This window comes from Macrobrachium nipponense, chromosome 1, assembly GCF_015104395.2.
Source record: "Macrobrachium nipponense isolate FS-2020 chromosome 1, ASM1510439v2, whole genome shotgun sequence".
Taxonomy (NCBI): domain Eukaryota; kingdom Metazoa; phylum Arthropoda; class Malacostraca; order Decapoda; family Palaemonidae; genus Macrobrachium; species Macrobrachium nipponense.
The window spans coordinates 178,866,779-178,890,895 of NC_087200.1; the positions used below are offsets into that span (position 1 = coordinate 178,866,779).

Below are 24,117 nucleotides of genomic sequence, written 5' to 3' on the forward strand. Positions count from 1 at the left end.
CTAACAAAATTATATGATAAATTATTATTCTTGAACAATTAGAAATAATTTCAAATAGAAATACACCCCAAACCATTACAAAACACTGAGTATTCTTTTAGTAACTTGAGTTGCGATACGGCTTACATGTACATACATACTGTGTATTTATGTAAACAAACAGTACCCGTAAAGTAAAACAGAGCTTTATTGTTAATTTAAATTATGAACTGCATAACAATAAAAGCTTTAGCATAATTTTTAGAATTGAAAGCAATGTAAATTAATGAAGAAACAGTAACAATAAATTCTACTTATCTGTCCAATAAACTTGGAAAATATTAGTAAAATAAAAAAATTTACCAATTATACTTGTGATTTTATCGTGTAACTCGTGTAGTAACATCTTTTCCGCCATCTCTTTATCCCATCTTCAAGCTGAATAAGTTAAAAATGTAAAAGAGATTGATAAATGTATTGTTAGTAGTGTTACAACCGAAGGAGTAACAGCTGTTTTGCTAAGAACAACTGCATTGCATTTCAACCATCGTATTCTATTTGCTATGTAGAAAAGATCAATAAGGAAATATAGTATGTTGTTTTACTAAATTTAATGGGGAACTTCTGGTTAATAGCCATTAAATTTTTTCAAACAACTTTTAACAAGCCAATCCTTGAATCTGTACGTAATCCCAATTTTTTATAATTTAATTTCAAATTAGCGCCAAGGTACTTCAATGGAGAGTGCCATTCATCCAGGATTTGATTATGTTGACATAGTGTCGCGGTCGCCTCACAGCAACAAGCGGTGTTGTCCTTGTGTTTTAGGTCAATAGTATTCAAATAGTGTCAATTATCCAACTTATATGGCGTTTGGTTGTGCCAATACTTCTGGCAAACTTTTCTACCTACGACGCAAACCGTTTTCTGTTTGGACCATTTCTTGCCAACAGATTTAAAAGATGACAGTAGGAGCAGGTTATTAGGTATCGCTGTGAAATTTATATATGTTTTGGGAACCTAATTTCCCTCTGAACAGACCATGGTACCGACAAAGATAGGGTGGCTATCTACCGCTTTCTATACTATGGTGCCTCCACTTGTATGCCTTTGAATTTAAATTTATTCTTGTCAATCGCCATGTGCGTGGTGTGAACGGCAATTTTCTAAACGTGTGTGTGTGTGCCCATGAATTGATGAGGTCCTTCACTTAGTCCTTTTAACTAGTTTAATTAATGGAGTTTTAGAATTTAGGGCTGTATGACTAACTAGGCCTACTTCAGGCTACTTCTTTATTTACCATGTCAATCAATCATTTTCAGCTGACAAATACACACCAAAAAGGGTATTATCTGAAGATGTTGTGCCCTCAGAATACTTCCGCCTGTCTGAGCCTACCACGACAGAATGTCATGCATAACAGATGACCCATGCATAAATGGCTGTGCCCACGGTGCAATAGAAAATGGGTTGTAAAAAATAAGAAACACACCCCTTTCAAAAAAAATTTTCACCAGGGGTTCTACAAATATAACTGCCCGCTTGTCTATTGATTATAATGGTATAAGACAGCGACAGTTTGTATGTCTTTTCTTACGACTGTTGTTCGTAAGCATTGTTGGTTCTACTTTCCCTTCTCGTCTGAGTGATATCTAGTAGATTTGGTTCTTCTTTAGAATAAGGGAGATGACTCAAACGGACTGAGTATAACTTTAACAACTTTATTTCTTAGCTCCATCACTGGAGTATAGAGATGGTTTGGTCGGATGACCGCTCCGTTGAGGAATCTAAAGTGAACTGAAATATAGGAGCATCGCGTCGATAGCGCAACATTAGCTATCTCAGCGTTTTACATATAAAATGAACAAGTAGCCTGCTGGCTCGGTAGTCATGAGTTTCCGCTGTGGGTTAACAGGTCAACCGCTTCCCATGGAAGGTGTTGTGATTAGTTTACAAACTCAGAAAATGATAGGACGTGCAAACGCAAACCAGGCTACAAGCATTGCATAGCATGGTCTAGTTTCACGTCCTGTTTATGGTTATGCGGTGACACTCCTAATTCGCCAATGACCCCTTAGGTCATGGGTTTATTTACAGATATGGAATTTATCTGTATTTTAAAATGTATATATTTCATATATGGAACACCTAAAAGGCAACCAGAAGTTCCTCTTTAAACTGCAAATTATAGCTGAAACTGTGAAGTGTTCAAGCTGCATAACTATAAATTACTGTCCATTGGCAACATGGATTTAACTCCTGTAAACTTTGATATGGCATCAAACTCAACCGTAAATAAAAATTGGAGAGAAAAGTATTTTAATCAAAATTACCGAGCATATAAGTACAGGCAGCCCCAGTTACCAACGGGTTCTGTTCCTGGGGCAAACCGAAATTCAAAAGTATACGGGTACCACAATCCACCTTATGCTTAGACAGTGTCACAGACAGATATTTTGCCCTAATATGTTATAACTTTTTAATGAAAATGTGGAATTTCATTTGCTTAACCATTTACTATGGTCTGCGTGGTAGTTCTACAAATTTTTAATGTCAGACTCGATGAACTTACTGGTAAATCTTGGCCTAGAATGGAGAGAGAGAGAGAGAGAAAAGTCACTTTTTTCAGAATACTAAAGTTTTCTCCATCTCTTTATTTAATATATCTTCTAGTTAAATAAGTTAAAAAAGCAAAATAGAATGATGAAAGTATCGTTAGTAAAGTTATATTCATTGCTTAAATGCTACAGCCATAAAAAACTGAACGAAAACAGTTGTTTTGCTACAACAACTGCAGTTGTAGCTGAAGCTAAGAAAACAAATGTTTACACTGCTATTGCCTATAAATTATCATGCATCAGCAACATTGATACAACTCTACCACAAATAATAGTCAAGAAAGAAATATTTTAATAAAAAAAACATGCAATAAAAGAACACATTTTACTGCTGTTTTCACGCTGATAACAGATTACATAATACATAAATCTCGTATTATTATTATGAAGTGGGATGAAAATAGCGAATGGAATCTGTTTTTTACACAAAAAACATGCTCCTGACACCATCTATTAACAAAAAATAACTTAAATCTAGTTCACAACAAGACATATTTAAGTCATATTTCAATTTAAAAGCATTTCATATAATGAATAATAACCTTTTCCTATATATATTTTTTTATAATAAAATAAGATTTTGTATATACTTACCCAATAATTATATATCTATTAGTTTACCACTTACGGTAGCCTAATTCAATTTTCGCAGGTAGCACTTCGATTGCTCAGTGTAGGTATACAGTGCTGTCCCCCAACGGGCAATACTAGGAATGACTTAGCTGAGCACTTCATTCTGTTTTATGCATAATGTCCATCAAGAGGGGAGGCTGGTGGGCTCCGATCATATAATTACTGGGTAAATATATACATAGTCACATTTAAAAAAAATATTTTTGTATATAGGACTTAACTAGCTGATTCCACATTGAAAGGAGGTGGGATCATGGACATATTCTACCCCAAAGCATTAAGTCATGTAATGAATTTGAAAAAGAAAAGTTGTTAGCATTGAATAAACAATGCTTGTTATTCCTATCTGTTAACAGAGCTATGCAGATAAATACTGCCTCTGGTTGGTGCTCATCTAAACTCGCAGAGGCGTGGCAGTAGAGCCAAGGGTCGCCTCCTACATAGGGAAAACTTAGCAGTGAGGGGAATGCCCTTATGACTAGCAAAGTATTATAGGTGCCCGTCCTTGCCCAGGGCACAGCAACAGCACCAAAATAAAACAACCAGAACACTGACACCTACACTGAAATAGTCAAAACCCATCCTCTGAGAGTGGTGGGTGTGTACCCCCTGGCTGTCCAAACTCAGCACCTTACTGAAAAGGTGAAGAGATAATAATAGGAGAACATCATGTGCTTCCTTCCGTAATGCCATGCCAGTCACTAAAAATGGTCTTGAGGTATTGAAGATTCAAAACTTTTTAAGCTGATAAAAAAATATAAGAGAAGATCGCTTACGCCTCTGGTAGTTCGTTAGCAGAATGGGCGTAAAGAGCAAAAAAAGTATGAAAACTAAGGAAGTAGAGGCTGTTCTTACATCCTTAGCTTTGCTTGCTTCAAAGTAGGACAAAAAAAAAAAAAAACACTCCACAACACTGAGTTTGTCTCATACATGAAGTCCATATAAAATGGAAGGCAACACGTTTAGGGAGGGGAAGAGACAGGTTCTGGGAGGAACTCTTCTCTTACACTGGAAGCAGAGCTAACAGGGCAGGCTAAGTCTTCCAACATTCATTCCAATTCGGGTTGAACAACTAGAAGTTTAACACTTTACGAATTAGCAAAAAAATATATAGAAGGCAAAAAACCGCTTGCCTAAAAAATCATTCTGAATCATTGCATTGGCTTATGGATAAATTGCAAGGAAGCAGATGACTTGCAGACTTCTGTTGTACTGTGGGGTAAACAGAAAGATGATAATGAGTCTAATGAGTCATATCTCTGTCTGATAATACTTGCAATGGTAAATTGGAGCACAAAATAGAAATCATATACGAGAATCCAGAACCAACCAGAAACAAAAGTCTGTGATGCCGGGCAGAGATTCGAATTAGAAGTTGTGGCGGGATCACAAGCAAAAAATAACAAAAGCAAGCAAGACCTCCCCACATTTACGTTAACCACTACTGGCTTACAAATTTTCCCTAGCCACACTTTCCTCTTTACAATACTTTAATTACTAACAGGACACTTGGTTCAGTAAGGCAAAAAACACAATCTCAAACACATTTACTAAACACAATCTCAAACACATTTACTCACCAGGAAACTTGACACAATCAGGGTGAGAAGCTGTGCTTTCTTGTAATATGGCTGTCGAAAAACAACTCCACCACTACCAGTGAACAAAATATCAAACCACTATCATCAACTCCCATTGAACACTAAAAAACAAAAACAAAACAAACAAGCACCAAGACAATACAAAGCACGATAAATCACTAACACAAACAAACACCTACAACACCAAAACTTAACACAGCTCAGCAAACACCACAATTCCAACACAAACAAACACCAATCAACATCGAGACTGCACAACTCAAAACACAACAAATCAACAAAACAAACAAGCACCAATCAACACCGAGACTGCACACCTCAAAACATAATAAATCAACAACACAAACAAACACCAATCAACATCAAGAGTTAACAACTCACAAACACAACAACTCACAAATCAAACACAACAGACACTCACAAGCTCAACAACTTTCTGACGGACACAAGCACAACAAACTCAATTACACAATATCAAAACAATCCAGAAAACATACAACAGCAATTCACTACCTCTGACCAGACTGACTATCCCAAAAACTGCCAAATACAGACTGCTCACTTTTGACTCCATCAAGGCTCAGCGACACAAGCAATTCACTCATTAACCAACCATTCACCATTCATGCTCTCTCTCTCTCTCTCTCTCTCTCTCAAAACGGAAAACCACAGTCACAAACCTTCCCCATACTATCTTAACAACAACAAATATACATAAAACATGATATAACAAATACACAAAACATCCAAACTCTTCCTATTGCCTCCAACGAACACAAACTACCTAATGAGACAATACCCAAAACAACCAGCCACTCTCAACTTCTCTCTCTCTCTTACAAGCAACCCTTGAGAACGTTGTCAAGTGCAACCACTACATCACTCCTCCATAAAGTCAACCCTCAACAGAGGAGAAACAATACAATGATGAACAAAAACTCAGTGAGAAGGTAGTGCTCTGCTCTTCACTCGACTCCATGGGCAGAGTTGCCTGGTAACACATTCCACCCTGGAATGCATTCGTCTTATAGTTATCGAGTGCATGACAAATACCCTCAAGCACCTACATATTAAATGAAACAAGATAGAAAGAAACCCCCTTGTTCCCCCTTCTTTGGTGATAATGCCAACCCCGTGTTTCGTTGCCAACAACAATATCACTAGTCATTTCAAAATTATAATCAGAAACTCTTAGGAGGCCCGAAAGGCCCTCCTGAGTTTCAGAAGGTACTACAGTATTCCCCTGTATTCGCGGGGGATGTGTACCAGACACCCCCGTGAATAGCTAAAACCCGCAAATAGTTAGAACCACCACTAAAAATCCTTATAACTGCCTATCTTGAAAGGTCAGATACCAAATGTATACCTTAAATAACAAATATACCTAAAATTACTAACCTATTACTGTATTAATCTTTGAGGTTATATTATTAATATAATTTCAAAGTAATCTTAAACATTTTACCATTAAAAATATATACCTACAGCCAATAACACATACACGGAGAGAGAGAGAGAGAGAGAGAGAGAGAGAGAGAGAGAGAGAGAGAGAGAGAGAGAGAGAGAGAGAGCATTGAATGGCAACATCATATATCTGACAATCAAGAGTGAAATTATGAATTATTCCTTAGACAGAGAGAATAATATTGGAGAGAGAGAGAGAGAGAGAGAGAGAGAGAGAGAATAACTCCTACACTCAGACTCCTTCCCCTCCGCCAATAGTATATCAAACTGTCATTTACTCCCCCGCCCTCCTTCCTCCAAGTGGATAAAAAGACTGGGAATCGCTATTTTTTTTATTAATCTTATCAATATTTGAAAATTAGTTATAAGGTCAATCATTTATTTATAATACAAAACAAATAAACATACGTAAGAGAGAGAGAGAGAGAGAGAGAGAGAGAGAGAGAGAGAGAATGCTATTGTTTACTCTCATTAAACTTAATATTATTTGAAAACTAGTACTGTATATTATTAATTCACCATAAAATGTAGCAATGCCCTTAAAGATATATTGTATACATAAACTTCCATGCGGAACAGAGGGCGAGAGTTACCACTATGACATGCGTATCTCATGTGGCGATAGAGAGAGAGAGAGAGAGAGAGAGAGAGAGAGAGAGAGAGAGAGTTATCCTTATTTAAAAGAGTGAAATGGATAGATTATTGTATTTCTTTAAAATACTATCACATGAATTTTGAAATTAGTTATATTATTAATATTATTATTATTATATGAAAATATTAATAAACATAATACACATTACCATAGAAATTCTCTCATCCCAGTAAAAAAAAAAAAAAAAAAAAAAAAAAAAAGGAGAGGGAGAGAGAGAGAGAGAGAGAGAGAGAGAGAGAGAGAGAGAGAGAGAGAGATACTATCACATATGATTTTTGTAATTACAGTTATATTATTATTATTAATTATTATTATTTGAAAATATTAATAAACATATACATACATGTACTGCCATAAAAATCTCTCATCTCAGTAAAGAGAGAGAGAGAGAGAAACACTCTCCTTCCCCTCCTGTCACATTACTTGATATATTTGACAGCTGTTGGTCGTCAGTTTGGTACCTGGAGTTCGAAAGAAAGATGCGTGAAGACTGGGATTTCCTTCATTCTTACATAATTTTTTAATTTATAAACTAAAATTTTACTAATTCACTTTAGTATTTTCTTTAATGAATTGATATTATTGCTGTTTACATTAATATTGATATTTGAAAATTAGTAAATCATTTATCATACAAAATGCATACATCTCTGTAAGAGAGAGAGAGAGAGAGAGAGAGAGAGAATGTTATTGTTTACTCTCATTAAACTTAATATTATTTGAAAACTAGTACTGTATATTATTATTTCACCATAAAATGTAGCAATGCCCTTAAAGATATATTGTATACATAAACTTCCATGCCGAACAGAGGGCGAGAGTTACCACTATGACATGCGTATCTCATGTGGAGAGAGAGAGAGAGAGAGAGAGAGAGAGAGAGAGAGAGAGTTATCCTTATTTAAAAGAGTGAAATGGATAGATTATTGTATTTCTTTAAAATACTAACACATGAATTTTGAAATTAGTTATATTATTAATAATATTATTATATGAAAATATTAATAAACATATACACATTACCATAGAAATTCTCTCATCCCAGTAAAAAAAAAAAAAAAGAGAGAGAGAGAGAGAGAGACCTTACCTTACAGACCTTACATCTTGTTCGGGTTGCCCCAGGTCCCTCAGTATGAGGCACCTCTAATGTCTACCAGAGAGTTGCTAGTACATCTTCCGGTATATTTTGCATTTTCCAATCTTGAATGGTCTGGGATGCAGTTTAGATATTTGTCGAGCTTATTCTTAAACACATCTACGCTCACTCCTGTTATATTCCTCAGATGAGCTGGCAACGCATTGAATAGACGCTGCATTATCGATGCTGGTGCGTAGTGGATTAATGTCCTGTGTGCTTTCCTTATTTTTCCTGGTATAGTTTTGGGCACTATTAATCTACCTCTGCTTGCTCTTTCTGATATTTTTAGCTCCATGATGTTTTCAGCTATTCATTCTATCTGTTTCCATGCCTGAATTATCATGTAGCATTCTCTTCTCCTTTCTAGACTGTATAATTTTAAGGATTGTAGTCTTTCCCAGAAGTCAAGGTCCTTAACTTCTTCTATTCTAGCTGTAAAGGACCTTTGTACACTCTCTATTTGTACAATATCCTTTTGATAGTGTGGGTACCATATCATATTGCAATATTCAAGTGGACTACAAACATATGTTTTATAAAGCATAATCATGTGTTCAGCTTTTCTTGTTATGAAGTGCCGTAACAACATTCCCATTTTTGCTTTACATTTTGCCAATAGAATTGCTATTTGATCGTTGCATAACAATGTTCCTATTCATCATCACACCAAGGTCTTTAACTGCTTCCTTATTTGTGATTGTCTCATTATTAGGTCCCCTATATGCATATAGCTTTCCTTCTCTGTCTCCATAGTTTATTGATTCAAATTTATCAGAGTTAAATACCATCCTATTTACCTCTGCCCAATCATATACTTTGTTAAGGTCTCTTTGTAGCGCGTTCCTATCTTCATCACAAGTAATTTCTCTACTTATTCTTGTGTCATCGGCGAAACTACTCACTACCGAGTCCTTAACATTACTGTCTATGTCTGCAATCATAATAACAAAACAGTAATGCAGCTAACACCGTACCTTGTGGCACACCGGAAATTACCTTAGCTTCATCCGATTTCTCATCGTTTGCAATAACTATCTGTTTTCTGTTGTGTAAAAATTCTTTTAACCATCTTCCTACTTTATCCACTATATTATGTTTTCTAATTTTCTTCGATAATATATTATGGTCTACCTTGTCAAAAGCTTTTGCAAAGTCTAGATAAACCACATCTGTTTCATTTCCGCTTTTCATATTTTTGTATATGTTTTCATGGTGGACTAACAGTTGGGTTTGTGTACTTTTTCCGGGTACGAAACCATGTTGTCCTATATTAAACAGATTATTTTTTATTAAATGTTTCATAATATTTTTCTTCATTACCCTTTCATACACTTTCATAATATGTGATGTTAGACTCACAGGCCTATAATTACTTGCCTCTAGTCTTGATCCACTTTTGAATGTAGGGGTAATATATGCTAATTTGTGCTCATCATGAATCGTGCCTGTATCTACACTTTGTCTTAATAATATTGCAAGTGGCTTTGCAATAGAATGAACTACTTTCTTTAACAAAATAGCAGGAACTCCATCAGGCCCTGCTGCAGCTCCCTTTTTAATTTCATTAATAGCCTGCACAATATCAGCTTCATTAATATCTATGTCAGCTAAATATTCACTATTTTCGTCCCTTACTTCTATATCTATTGTAGGGGTGAATTCTCTTTTATATCGTTCTGCCAATATGTTGCAAATTTCCTTTTTTTCATTCGTTAATCTCCCTTCAATTCTTAGAGGGCCTATTTCTATTCTTCTTTTATTCATCTTTTTCGCGTATGAGTATAATAGTTTGGGGTTTTGCTTGATATTTATTAGAGTTTTTTCTTCCAAGTCCCGTTTTTCATTTTCTTTTGATTGTATAATCCTTTGTTCTGCATTTTTCTATCTTACTTTTTAGTTCTATAACTTTCCATGCATTTTTTTCTTTTGCAAGACCCTTTTTCCACTTTCTGATTTTCTGGAACAAGATGATCCTTCTGTCTCTTGGTATGCATGACTGATGTTTACTTTTCTTCTTCGGTATATATTTATCCACTATTTTCTCTATTTTATATAATATCTCCGTATTTACCCTTATGTCATCACTTACGAAAATGTTATCCCAATCTTTGTTTAATTCTTCATTTATTTCTGACCATTTTATATTTTTACTGTAGAAGTTGTATTTTCCATATCCTTCCCACTTTTTCATTTCTTGCTTATCTCTGTTTTCACTTGCTTTGGAATGGAACTGTTAATTCTATGACATTATGGTCTGAAATACTCGCATTATAAACTATTATTTCTTTAACATAATTCATCTCGTTCACAAATACTAGGTCTAAAGTATTTTCCTTTCTTGTTGGCAGGTGATTTATTTATTGAATGTTGTATTCTAGTAGCATATCTAATAGCTTTTCGAATTGCCTCTTATCTTCTGCACTACTATTACTCTCTTTTTTATATGTATAAAGTACAACCACAATCTCCTATTCGTTTTTTCCAGTCTATGAAAGGAAAGTTGAAGTCTCCAGATATTGCGGTTCCCCCTTGATTCCTATTTTTTCTATTTGATCTATAAGTTTGGAACCGTTTTATTTGATCATCATTCCCAGTCTCTTGGGAATACCAGGTTTCACTTATATTCATTATATCTATTTTCTTTTCAATTTGGGTTAGCTCTTCTAAGTACTTGTTTTTCTTTTAGAGTTACTCATAACTAAACCCTGCGCATTCATCACTATGATGGTTTGTGTGTTTTCTCCTTCATTTAATATGGGTAATAATAAGGATTTTCCCATGTCTCTTTTCTGTTCTGGTATGTTGTTCTTTTTTTCATTTCCAGAAATTCTGACATTAAAAAATCCAACTTTTCCATAATATTTGATCTTCCTTCATCATCATTATTAATTTTGTGTCTGAATCTGCAATTTTCTCTGTATCTGCAATATCCTCTTGCATAATAAACACAGTTATTATCTCTTGAGTAGTATCTTGGAGCTGAGGCTTTGAAATTTTTTGCTGACATCACTGCATATCGCGTTGATGGCTTGCTTTTTTCTTTTACCTGATATTCTTTATTCCTCTCTTTATTTGTTTCTTTCTTATTTTGGATTTTATTACTTGATTGATTATTTATTTGATTATGATTCATGGCTACAGGGTGCATATATTTACATTTTTTGTCGAACTTACATCCTTTTCCTTCTTTTAGGTTTTTGCATATTTTTGGATGCAGATCTCTGCAATCATCCTCACAGCCGTCTAGGTATGCACATTTACCATATATTTCATAGTTGTGACATACCTTAGGATGTTTGTAGTAACATCTTTCTCCAAATCTGCAATTCCTTCTTTTCAAAAGGTTGCAGACTTTGTCTTTTTTGTCTGTTTTTTCCTCTTTCCCGTCATTGTGAAGATCTGGGTAGAGCGTTCATGTTTTTTTTTAAACGTAAATATTTACCCCGCCCAATCCTCCCTACCCTGTTTCGCGCAACCCCACCCCAATTTTCTCCTGAAAATGCTTGCCGGGCCGTGTATTTCATTTCATTAATCAACCGACCACGATTGCCGAATAATTCCCTGGCACCTCCCACTCCTCCAAGTCCATTACCAACTCAACTCGACTCTACCCAGTACTTGAGTTAACAGTTTCCTTAGTTATAAGGACTTTTCAGTCCATTACTCAGGGCAGTATGAAAGGTTGGGGTAGATCTCGTGTACCTATCCGCGGCGGCCCAGAGTATGGCAGTTGCGGTTTTTCTATGCAGTTTTACCTACTGAACAAGAATTTGAAGTAATATTTATTCGGACGACACTAATTTACCTTTGAACTCTATCCTACGGTAAAGGGGACCCCCATTGGGAACCGGGGTTTTGGGTGGGGACAAAACCCCAACTCTATCCTACGGTAAGGGGGACCCCCAGTGGAAACTGGGGTTTTGGGTGGGGAGAAACCACTTGGGGGGAGTCTTTGCCGTGTTATTGTGGTATTTCCAACATTTATCACGTTTAATAACACGAAATACAGGCGGAAATAAGAGATAACAAAACTATACTCCGTTTTTTTTTCATCTGTCCATCTGCCTGTGGTGTTTTTGTATGGTAACACTGCGTCCCGGGCTTTAGATAGTTGCATTCAGCTTACATTCAACGATTATAATAATATCCTATTTCGAATATTAACGGTGTAATTCGCATACAGTAAATTATTAAAACACTTTTCAGTTACAAATGTACACCCAGATATCCTTTTATTTACCTTAAACTTACAATTAGCGTAACTATCTAAAGCCAGGGACGCAGTGTTACCATACAAATATACCACAGGCAGATGGACAGATGAAAAAAAACAGAGTATAGCGATAGTGGAGCCGTTCCACATCAGCTACTGCGCATGCGCTAACTGTAAGGGAGCTTCTGGCCTAAACTCAGACTTCTTAGTGAGGAAAAAAATGGTGGTTTACGGGAGGGATACATGTATTTAGCCAAACACGTTACAGTATGACCCCTACATTGCTACCGGACTGAGTGAAGGATTGGCTGGTAACAGGGTTCCCAGATTTAGTGGTTTCTCACCAAATGTGGCTTTTTTTTTTCTAATTTGGTGGGTAAAAATTCACTTTGGCTGGTTAGTGGTTTTTTGGCTGGTTTTTAGAAACTTTCTATTTGAGCTAAACAGTGATCCCACGTTTGAGGAATCTGTCCCCAGATTGGGAATTTTTAAAGGTTTTCAGGAAAATGTGGGGAATTTGAATAGGTTTTCAGTAAAAACTTTGTAACATTTAAGCAAAATATGTAGATGGAATAAAAAAAAAATCACACACACACCAGATGACCACAAAACAGGCCGCCGGATTCTCGGAGAGCGAGCCTCATTTCAAAATTTTAATTCATTCTCGTTTTTTTCTGTATTCTTATTTTAGTTTATATTATGTAACTAAAACTATGATGCCGCTATACAAGCATATATATGATAAAAAATATGCATTTATTAAGGTAAATATAACGCACATATATTTGGCGGTTATTTGGGTTGGTTTGGATTTCCATTTGGCGGGATTTTGACTGGTTTCATGGTAGACTTTGGTTGGTTGGTAGTGGTGTCATCTGGGAACCCTGGCTGGTAACCATACGTTGAGTTACATAAAAGCATTACCTAATTTGTTTATTAAACATGTTATGTGAATTCTAGTGTTTATTCCTTTTCCTTTTTCCATAGTATTTGTATAATAACTGTTTTGAAATATCCCCACCTAATAATTTCACCATATATAATTTGAAATATTATGTTATAATTGAGGACAGACACTTAAAAATGCCTAAGTGTTGATACTAGAACTAGGTTTTAGGACGTTTCGATACCTACCTACCTACCTGTTACGTGAAATTGTACATTGCGTTGCATATTACATACACACTCCCTATATCATTTATACACAACTCAATCCCTCCCCTTTCCAGTATTCACGACTGGCTCTTTACGTTACACCGTTTATAATGCATTTCTCACCCATACCAATACCTAGATTAAAGTTTGCCATTATTATTATAAAACCTACATTTAAATATATAGTTTGCCATTATTATTATAAAACCTACATTTAAATATATTCCATTATGCCGTTATACAGACATTACAATTTACACCTCCCTTCCAGTTTCCTTACTATTATGCAGTTATGTATGGTTACTTTTAACATTTTACAACACTTCCACACCCTTCAAAGTTAGGTTTATATGTCATTTTACCTACTGGGGGGGCCAATCCCCTCTGGTTAGGCAACATACCCTACTAGGTTTAGTTTGTTATATGTTGGTTTATCTACTAGTTTTACTTCCTTGAAGGGGGGTACCTGGTTAGGCTAGGTTGCTTAGTTCTTCAAGGGTGGGTACGGGGGCTCTGCCCCCCCCCCCCCCCCGGTCAGGCAACATTCCCTACTAGATTAAGTTCCCTACTAGGTTAGGTTAAATTCCCTACTAGGTTATCTACTAGGTTAGGTTTGGTTAGGTTACATTCCTTACTAGGTTAGGTTAGGCCTTTAAGGGGGGGTATGGGGGGGCTTCGCCCCCCCGGTCAGGCAATATTCCCTACTAGGTTAGGTTCCCTACTAGGTTAGGTTAGGTTGGTTAGGTTACATTCCTTACTAGGTTAGGTTAGGTCTTCAAGGGGGGTATGGGGGGGTGAAGCCCCCCCGGTCAGGCAACATCCCTACTAGGTTAGGTTAGGTTAGGTTGGTTAGGGTACATTCCTTACTATGTTAGGTTAGCCCCCCTGGTCAGGCAACAACCCTTCTAGGTTAAGTTCCCTACTAGGTTAGGTTAGGTTAGGTTGGTTAGGTTACATTCCTTACTAGGTTAGGTTAGGCCTTTAAGGGGGGGTATGGGGGGGCAAAGCCCCCTTGGTCAGGAAACATTCCCTACTAGGTTAAGTTCCCTACTAGGTTAGGTTACATTCCTTACTAGGTTGCCCCACGGTCAGGCAACATTCCCTACTAGGTTAGGTTGGTTAGGTTACATTCCCTACTAGGTTAGGTTACATTCCTTACTAGGTTAGGTTAGGCCTTTAAGGGGGGGGATACGGGGTGGCGAAGCCCCCCCGGTCAGGCAACATCCCCTACTAGGTTAAGTACCCTACTAGGTTAGGTTAGGTTAGGTTGTTTAGGTTACATTCCCTACTAGGTTACCTACTAGGTTAGGCTTGGTTAGGTTACATTCCTTACCAGGTTAGGTTAGGTTAGACCTTTAAGGGGGGTTCGCCCCCCGGTCAGGCAATATTCCCTACTAGGTTAACTTCCCTACTAGGTTAACTTCCCTACTAGGTTAGGTTAGGTTAGGTTCGTTAGGTAACATTCCTTACTAGGCTAGGCTAGGTCTTCAAGGGGGGGCTTTGCCCCCTGGTCAGGCAACATCCCCTCTAGATTAAGTTCCCTACTAGGTTAGGTTAGGTTACATTCCCCACTAGGTTAGGTTAGGCCTTTAAGGGGGGGTACGAGGGGCTCCGGCAACATTCCCTACTAGGTTAGGTTACATCCCCTGCTAGGTTAAGTTATGTTAGGTTGGTTTGGTTCTTTAAGGCGGTGTACAGCAGGGCCAACCCCTCCCCTGGTCAGGCAACATCCCCTACAAGTTAAATTAGTTTTGTTATATGGTAACCTATGTTTAATTTGGTATTTAGTAACCTATGTTTGATTTGGTATTTAGTATTTATTAAAACAACTTTAGGCCCTATTACACATTTACCACCCAGGACTTAAATCCCACCCCCTCCTGGGCCCGTTATATATGTATTTGTATTAATTCATATTTTGAACCCATCCCACATTTACATTTAGTTCCTTAACTACCCATTTCCTTTTATTACCCTTAAAATTGCCAACTTATTTTGTTAAGTGCTTGTACATTTACCTCAGCTCCACCCTGCCTCAACCAATAGCATCAAAGCATTTTTACTACTCCACCCCACCTCCCCTACCCTGTTTTGTACGGTCCGGCCTCCTACCACCTCCTAACCGTACAACTCCAACACTGTTGAATCTGCCGCCATGGCTTCGACTGGTGCATCAACTTCACGCTCGCCCCAGCCCCTCACCAGGAACTCTTTGCCAACTTTATGTAACAATTGTTACACGAGTTACAAATATTTCTCTGCCTATTACTCAGGTAATTATGAACGACTAATCGGTTTATGCCAGGACCACGGCCTCCTGAGGAAGCAGGTCTTTTGCCCCCATTGAGTTACAAAGATTTCTCTGCCTATTACTCAAGTAATTATGAACGGCTGATATGTTGCTGATATGTTTATGCCAGGACCAAGGCCTCCTGAGGAAGCAGGTCTTTTGCCCCCATTGTGGGAATGATTTGCAAAAGAAGTGCTTCAGGTAAATATCTTACGAGTAGTTTGTTGGTTTCTACATGTAACCGTGATATGACCCGGCCCTAGATTAATGGCAATATTATATTACACCTATACCATTTATGACCTACTCCATATTTTCATGTTTTGAGGTTTATAATTGGTATTTTTCCCTTATAATTGGTATTTTTCCCTCCATGTTTACCTTTAGGTGTGACCGGTCTTATCGACCGCATAGTAAGAAAGCAAAGAAACGCTGTTCTTACTACTTTTCCTTGTTTAAGGGCACTTGGTTCTCTGGGTCCCACCTTGATGTTGAGACAGTTCTGTTCTTCGCATACCTGTATGTGAGTGATTTTTTTTCTTAAAAGTTTGCCAGAACAGAACTTGGACTGTCGGACTCAACAATTAATGATTGGGCCAGCTTCTCCCGGGAAGTAAGTATTTTGCTTATCCCCTCACCCTTTTCCATTCCTACCCCCTCCTTCTCTCTCACTCTCTCTCCCCCCCTCCCTCTCTCTCATACACAACCTGCCTTGTATTATTATGAAATTTACCCTACTTAATTACCTCCCCTAACACTGACTTTTATTTCAGGTCATAGTTAATTGGTGCTTCCAACAGAAGAAGCAAATTGGTGGGCCCGGCACAATTGTTGAAATCGATGAGGCGAAGTTTGGGAGAAGAAAATACAACGTAGGTCGCCTCATCGAAGGGCAGTGGGTGTTCGGTGGTATCTGCAGGCAGACCCGGGAGTTTTTCATTGTTCCCGTACCCGACAGGACAAGTGGGACTCTGCTTGTAGTTATCAAAGAATACATTGTGCCGGGTACTACTATTATTTCTGACTGTTGGAGGGCTTATGACTGCCTGGGAGATGAAGGTTATGTCCACTTGACAGTCAACCACTCGATGAACTTTGTGGACCCAGAAACTGGTGCCCATACTAATACAATCGAGAGGAGGTGGAGAGAACTCCGGCAGTCGATTCCAAGATACGGGAGGAGAATGTACAACTTCGTAGGGTACTTGGCTGTTGCTTATTTCAAGCTGCATTTTGAGGAACACAAGACCCGCCTCCACGTATTCTTAAAGGCAGCTGCTGCTTTGTACCCTCCACCCCTTTAAGGTAAGGTCCAAACATTATTCTTAATTATTATTTGTTAGGAAAGTGAGTGTTAGGCTTTTGCCGAAAGTTAAGTTAAGGTCTCTGTTACTATTCAGTGGGGTGCTGCTAAGACAACTCGTACCTTCCACCTTATCCCCCCCCCTTAGTGAACATATGGCTCCATGGTGGTTGGGGAGTTCAAACATGGCGGCTGTGTTTACATTTCCCTCACCGTAACGAATACTTGGTACCGTCCTATAGGACCGTTCTTCGGTGACTTAGACTATGGCAATTGACATTTTCTACGTTATTTTAGTTGATTTACAAGGGTTGTAAGGAATATTTTTTTTGTTTGGTTGGAACTAAACTTTAATTTACCTTTGAGTTTGGTACGGCTATTATGTAACTTTCAAAGGTAAATTACTGCTTAGTTACAGCAACTAAAATAACATACGAAACAGTCAATTGCCATAGTCTAAGCCACCGCGGATTGCTTCTGTAGAAATACCAAGGTTGGTAACGTACAGTCAAAATCACGGCCTTTTGAGAAAACAGGCCTTTTGCCCTCTGTCGACGAATGTAGGCTTGACTTACAAAGGAGGGTGTTTATGTAATATTTAAGGCAAAGTTCTTAATCTTTATGTACATTATTTAGTTATATCAATTGTTTTGGTGTTCCTAAGGTTTAGCGCTCTTGATTTTGGTGATATTTATTGGGAATTGTTATTTCACATCATATGCTAGCGTGGCTTTACCAACTCGTACCTGTGCCTTCCTCTCCCTGTAACCCCCCCTTAAAGGACATAAGGCTCCCTGTTGGTTACGTATCCCACACCCCCTACTAGCATTCAAATATGGCGGTTTGTTAACGTTTCTTGGCTCCGAACCAAAACTTCGAAGCTTGTTCAGTCTAAGTAGACTACTGGAGTTGACGTTTTCCTATGTTAGTATTTTGTTTACTTTACAAGAGTTTAAGGTAATATTTTGCCAGTCGACTGTAACTAGCTAATCTGTTATTTACTTTTGAACTCTGTACATTGGTACATCGCACCCCTTATACCTTCATGTTGTTTTCAAAGGTAAATTACGCTTTAATTACAGTCGACCGAATAAATATTAGGGTAAAAAACCGCATGGTACAGGGGTGGACCATGTACGATTAATGTATACAACCCCAAAAAAAGTACATTATAACGCGTCCTGACATCGGAGATGGGCATCAGACGCGACTTGTTGTTGGTGAGAAACGGAGCTAAAGACCTCTACTCCGGTGTCAGGACGCGTTATAATGTACTTTTCTTGGGGTTGTACACATTGATCGTACATGGTCCACCCCTGTACCATGCGGTTTTTTACCCTACTTCAAATTCTTGTTCAGCAGGTAAAATAACATAGGGAAACGTCAACTGCCATAGTCTACTGTACCGCGGAATGCGGGCTTAGAATTACCCCAATATCTACCGCAATCGGGATACGGCTGCCGTACCAATATCCTGTGCCTTTTCTTTTACACCAGCACCACTCCTATGGGCAGTGTTCAGTATCAGAACCAATGGGATGAATGGTAAAACGAATAAAAGACAGTAGGCAGTACATACCTAGGTAGTATCTAACTACTTACCTCCCCATATCTGTAACCTACCTAGCCTAAATTTGCGATATACTAGGTATAGCTACTTAGGCTAGATTTGAGCATGAGTTTTGTAGTTTGTACCCTAGTACTAGGTAGTACTACCTACTACTACTAGTACCTAGCAATCATAGCTCATTCAAAGTTCTCACCTACAATAGGGCCGACTCAACAAGAACATGTCAAACAAACTGGAAGGCTAACATCAATCATCTTTACCTTGAGCAATGTCGAAAGTCATGGATGAGGATGACAGACTGGATAAAAATAAAGTTCATTCATAGTCACAAGATAGACAACCTCGACTGTCGCTCAACTCCCTAAATAACACAACAGAGATCCTTTATTTCTTTACAACGGCTCCCTCTGCAAGTCGTTGCAAAAATAACGAAACTCGCTAATTATATCAGACCAGAAATTGACGGGAAAATTTAAACAAAGACCAACATAAGAAAAACTTTGACATCTGGGTTACTCCATAATCTACCAACAAACTTCCAGAATTACAGTTAAGATAGAAATAGCCACAAAATCTCACCACTGAGTTATCTTGATAGATAAGTGGTGGAATTGGCAGGGCAGACCATCCATAATTGAATTGGCAGGACAGACCATCCATAATTTGAGCATCTGATGATATCAATTTATGCTGCATCCCCATGGGCGCCCTCACCATATTTTCCAAGGGAGAGGGGTCAAATCTTAAAACTTACATGGATAGTTTCCGTATCAAGCAGATAAACACTTTTGACCCTTTGAACTACCAGGTTAATTCCAGAAACAGCAACAGAACCTGCAGGTCTTTAATGAATAAAGCATTTACACACACACACACACACACACACACACACACACACACACACACACACATATATATATATATATATATATATATATGTATATATATATAATATATATATATATATATATATATATATATTTCTTTTATAGTGCACTGCGTGAGGTGCAATGACGACACTACCTTAGAAAACCACAAGGAAAATTATTTATTAAGAAATAACTCATATATTTTATAATGAATATAATCATCTCAATGGACTTGTTATTATATTTGCAACCGAAAACGTCTCGATATGAAAATAGAAAAGAGGCTAATGAACATAGCATGTAAATCGAGTGTTTTCCATCTCTAATAAGGTTGACAACCTAGAGTCCATTCACTTAAGGTAGATTTTTGTGCCTACGAGACGTTTTTTTGGCGGCCGCTGATTGGCTGGTACCGGGAGGTAGGCCACTCGCTCAGTCTCATTATTTTCGTCTGCGGCTTGGAAACCTAGCAATATGTTTATATTTCTTCAATCATCTCACGCTTTGCTCAAGATAGGAAAGTTTTGGTCATACCAAAGGATTCGGTATTAATTGTACAACTATGTCATCCTTTCCTGAAACCAATAAGATAAAACACAAAGGAATTACAACGCGTAAAAGTGAAGAGGAAACATTTCATTCTTTACACCTGTTTTTATTTATCATTGGATTTTTAATAATTCATGTCATCAAGATAAAATAAAACTTGTGTTTTCATACAATACAATCTCCCTGAATACGCTGGTGCCTTCAGATTTTAGATGCGTGTAATGTGTGAAGAAGAAATGAAGAATATGTCTTACTATGTTGCATCCGAACTTGACTCGGACTGAAAGGAAGTCAATCTTCCTTAATTCTCTGTTATTTATTACTTCACTGAGATTATTATTTCATATCACTCAAATAAGTCTCTGATATCTCTTTCGTTTGAAAATATATTCCTATAATAAAATTAAAAACGGTATTCTGAGACAACATGATTAAAGCTTAGGCCGAGTTGAAGAGTGCGAAGTCTGTTCACAGAGTTCAACTTCTTTGCTGAACTGAATTCCCCGCTTCCTGCCTAGATCTCGGCTAATGTTACCAGATGCATCCATCTGATTATTATCATTTTCCTCCTAAAATCCTGGGAAAATTATATATGTATATATATATCAATATAATATACACAGATATATATATATATATAATAATATAATATATATATATATATCTATATATATATACATATATATATATATATATATATATATATATATATATATATTATATATTATATATATAGTGAGGTATGGACAAAAAGGCGGGTAACGCAGTACTAACTTTATTACAGTTGTTGTTTGAGATTAAGCTGGCCTTATACCAGAACGGGCTCTTGCTCCTAGAGCAGCCCGTAGAAAACTTTATTACAGGTCAAGGCAGGTTTATAATTACAGTGTGCGGACCGCAATGTAGTCTGACTTGTGAGAGAGAGGAAACGGGGATCGGTGATAGCCGATTTGTGTTTTCTCAGAGACATTTATACAGAGATAATTAAGACTGCAAACGTCGGACATGTGTGATTTATGCATCGACGGAAAGGCCGGAAAGTGCTTTACATAAAGGTTAAAGGTACAACGCGGCTAGGACAATAATATAAAAAAATATATACGAAAAAGCGTTGTCCTTACAATATAAGCCATTCCGACAATATTTTTTAATTATATCCGTTACTTATTATTCTGCATGTGAACTTCAACAATGACTGATACACAGTACAATACTAAAATTTCAGCAGTGAGAGACTTTCACAGAAAGTTTTGTTACTTTTTAAAATTTTCATTCTAATTTTGAAAGTTTTTGTGATGGTTTCCATGTAGTTGATAAATGTTGTACACTATGTACAGTCCAAATCAACATGGAAGCCGCAAAACAGGTTAGAACGATGCTATCAATAATGGGGATGCCAGTGACAGGTCTGCTGTATGCATAAGTGACATATGCAGCACAACGCACAGCTTCCATTGGTGCTGCCCACCAACTATTATCTATCAGGCCTCCTGTTACAGCTACTGATAGAAAGATGCAAAACAGAGCCAATACAATTGTCACCCACGAAGCTGCCTGCAAGTGAAAAATAGATGGAATTTGGAATTAGATGAAAAAATTGTTTTTAATACGATGACTTTAGATGTCATTAGAATCTCACATACATAATAAATTTCCCTGTTCCCACAATCTGGCAAAACCTTTTCTTTTTTTATTCTGTATTTATTATACAATCTATTACCTGGCTACAAACAATTTTACAGATTTGTGTTTAGTGGCTGAATTTCACTTTTGAGGTCATTAGTGACTCTATAACCTTAATATTTGAAGCTCTTTTCTTCTCAAATAATATTATACTACACAGCAAGTTATAGAAAGCTGGGCAATTTTAGTAGAAATTAAATCAGGATACTTAAGAACAAGTGGCAACTAGTTAAAGTATCAGACACTTACTGGCAGATAGTGGAGCAAAGTTTGTTGGCCAAGGAAAATGAAGCCTGTGTGAATAATAAGGTATAATGCAAGCCATAACGATACTGGAGGATCATATTTCTGTCTCGGGGCTTTGATATCAGGAAAAGTGGCTGGATCTCCCAGTCGAGGTGTCCCGGGGGACCATCCTGGACCATAGAAGATTGCTTTCAGAGAGTCTTTCCATGTGGTCATACTTCTAGCTTTCTGGTACAAGTGTTTGAAGTAGAAAAACTGTAAAGAAAAAACTTTATGTTATGAAAATAACACAACATTGTTATTATTGCACCTGGCCTTTAATACATGGTAATACTACAGAAAACTGGTGGCAAAACTTACCTCCATGTAAACAGCATTGTGTGTTTGAGGTTGATCGGTGAGTCCATAGACAATTTCCTCGTCTTTTTTCTCTGCTTCAAATGTACCGAACAAACGATCCCAGAGGACGAAAACACTGGCATAGTTTTTGTCTAGGCACCATTTGTTTGAACCTTGAAAAAGAAAACAGCTATTGAATGTGAAGACATGAGAAATACTTTCAGTGTTCTTTAGAGGAATTTATAAAGAACACACTATTTCATGTCGTTATTAGTTATAAAAATGTTCTACACCCCTGTACTACCTTTTGTTCAAGTAATAAAAGGTAGATTGAAAGTACACAATTAATGGCCCATTGCATAAACATAATATCTTTATTTCAAGAAAATGAAAATATGGTTAAAGTCAGGCTAAAAGAGGTAGGAATAGTAACTATTCATTTCCCTGGATACTTGGTAAGGAAGCATTTCTTTAATTCGGTGGGCTGTTCAAATTCATTGAAGTAGCCTGTCTACCTCAAATATAGAAGTAATTTTATGTTCGTTAAGTGGGGGTTTTGAGTTTTTTAGGTTATGAGTATTGTCATTTAACCAAGTTTTTGGATTATTCTGTAGTTAAAGGGATTTTATTTATTCATTGTGTGTTTGTGTAAATGTTTCCATGTTAAAAAAAAAAACTTATAAAGGTTAGATTACCTTAATTGATTTGAGGTGTAAACCAACCAAGAAACTGATTAATTTCCCATACATTAGCTAACACTTACTTTTTTTCCCAGTGGCTAAAATCATGGTTTGCCGCAAATGTTTTTTCTATATATGTTGCAACTGAACAGTTGAGAGATACATCCCAGTTAATATTGTATAGCTATAGAAACTTTTACCTAAAAAATGCAGACTTAGTAGTACCAACAAATAGAATTTCATACTTATCCCTCAATATTTAAATTTTTTTTGTATACTCCAGATATTAGACAGAAGAGCTGTTTAATTGTAATGGATAACTGTGAATGCACCTAAAATATAGTACATCAAAAAAGGCCATGCAGGAACCAAGAATGATTTAAGAGAGTACTCACAAATGCAAACTTTGTAAAACAATCAAATTTCTGTGATCATCCAATATTTGTTAAGCAAATAATTTAACCTCACCAAATTGCTTTTCCCCATCATGTTCCACACTGACTGCAGAAAAAAATAATAAACATTGAGTAAGAGAACGGGCAAATTAAAAAGAAGTAACATGGACCCCGACATTCTATTTAAAAATCAGTGTTTTGTATCTATGACCTTGAGAGTTTGAAGGATTTTTTGTTTCCTGCATTATGCACAGACGAATTTTGCCTAATCAGCCTTCCTTGTGACATTCTGAATGTGAACAGTTTTGGTTTCTGGTACATATATCAAAATGTTTACTTAGAATCCTACGTTACTGACCATGATGGACTCGATGATGAGAGGGTGACATGATGACATATTCAAGGGGGCCCAAACTTCTTATCAAATCTGTGTGAACCCAGAATTGAAACAAGTAATTGAAGGCAGCATGAACAATGACCATAGAGAAAGGGAAGCCAATGATGGCCAATGGTTGATAGAATCCAAAGGATGCAGCCCTCTGGAATATGGAAAGTCTCAGCGCTATTGTGAGGTTGTAGTCTTCTGAAGAGTGGTGAACTTGGTGTGCAGCCCAGAGGAGGTTGACTTCTGATATGTGGAGGAAAGAAATCACTAACCGAGATATCGATGTTGTACTCGTAGTTGATATGGGTGACTATTTTTCAGTTTCTATTCATATATTAGCAGCTTAAAATAT

At 37.1% G+C, this 24,117-nt stretch overlaps 1 protein-coding gene and 1 long non-coding RNA gene across 5 annotated transcripts in view; one reads left to right on the top strand and one right to left on the bottom strand.

Annotated features, from left to right (window-relative positions):
- Positions 1-24,117, top strand: part of LOC135219876 (uncharacterized) — a 39,315-nt gene that overhangs the window by 11,494 nt on the left and 3,704 nt on the right. The window contains exon 2 of the long non-coding RNA XR_010315522.1: positions 16,520-17,051. This is a non-coding gene — a long non-coding RNA (uncharacterized LOC135219876). The remainder of the gene's footprint in view (positions 1-16,519; positions 17,052-24,117) is intronic.
- Positions 20,797-24,117, bottom strand: part of LOC135219874 (alkylglycerol monooxygenase-like) — a 30,590-nt gene continuing 27,269 nt past the window's right edge. For 3 of the 4 annotated variants that reach the window (XM_064257009.1, XM_064257012.1, XM_064257011.1), the window contains 4 exons: positions 23,739-24,008; positions 22,327-22,478; positions 21,970-22,221; positions 20,797-21,591 (listed from right to left, as the gene is read on the bottom strand). In XM_064257009.1, coding sequence (XP_064113079.1) covers positions 21,307-21,591; positions 21,970-22,221; positions 22,327-22,478; positions 23,739-24,008 — 959 coding nt within the window. In that variant the 3' untranslated portion in view covers positions 20,797-21,306. Of the gene's footprint in view, positions 21,592-21,965; positions 22,222-22,326; positions 22,479-23,738; positions 24,009-24,117 lie in introns of all 4 variants that reach the window. The other variant, XM_064257010.1, reaches the window with a different exon arrangement.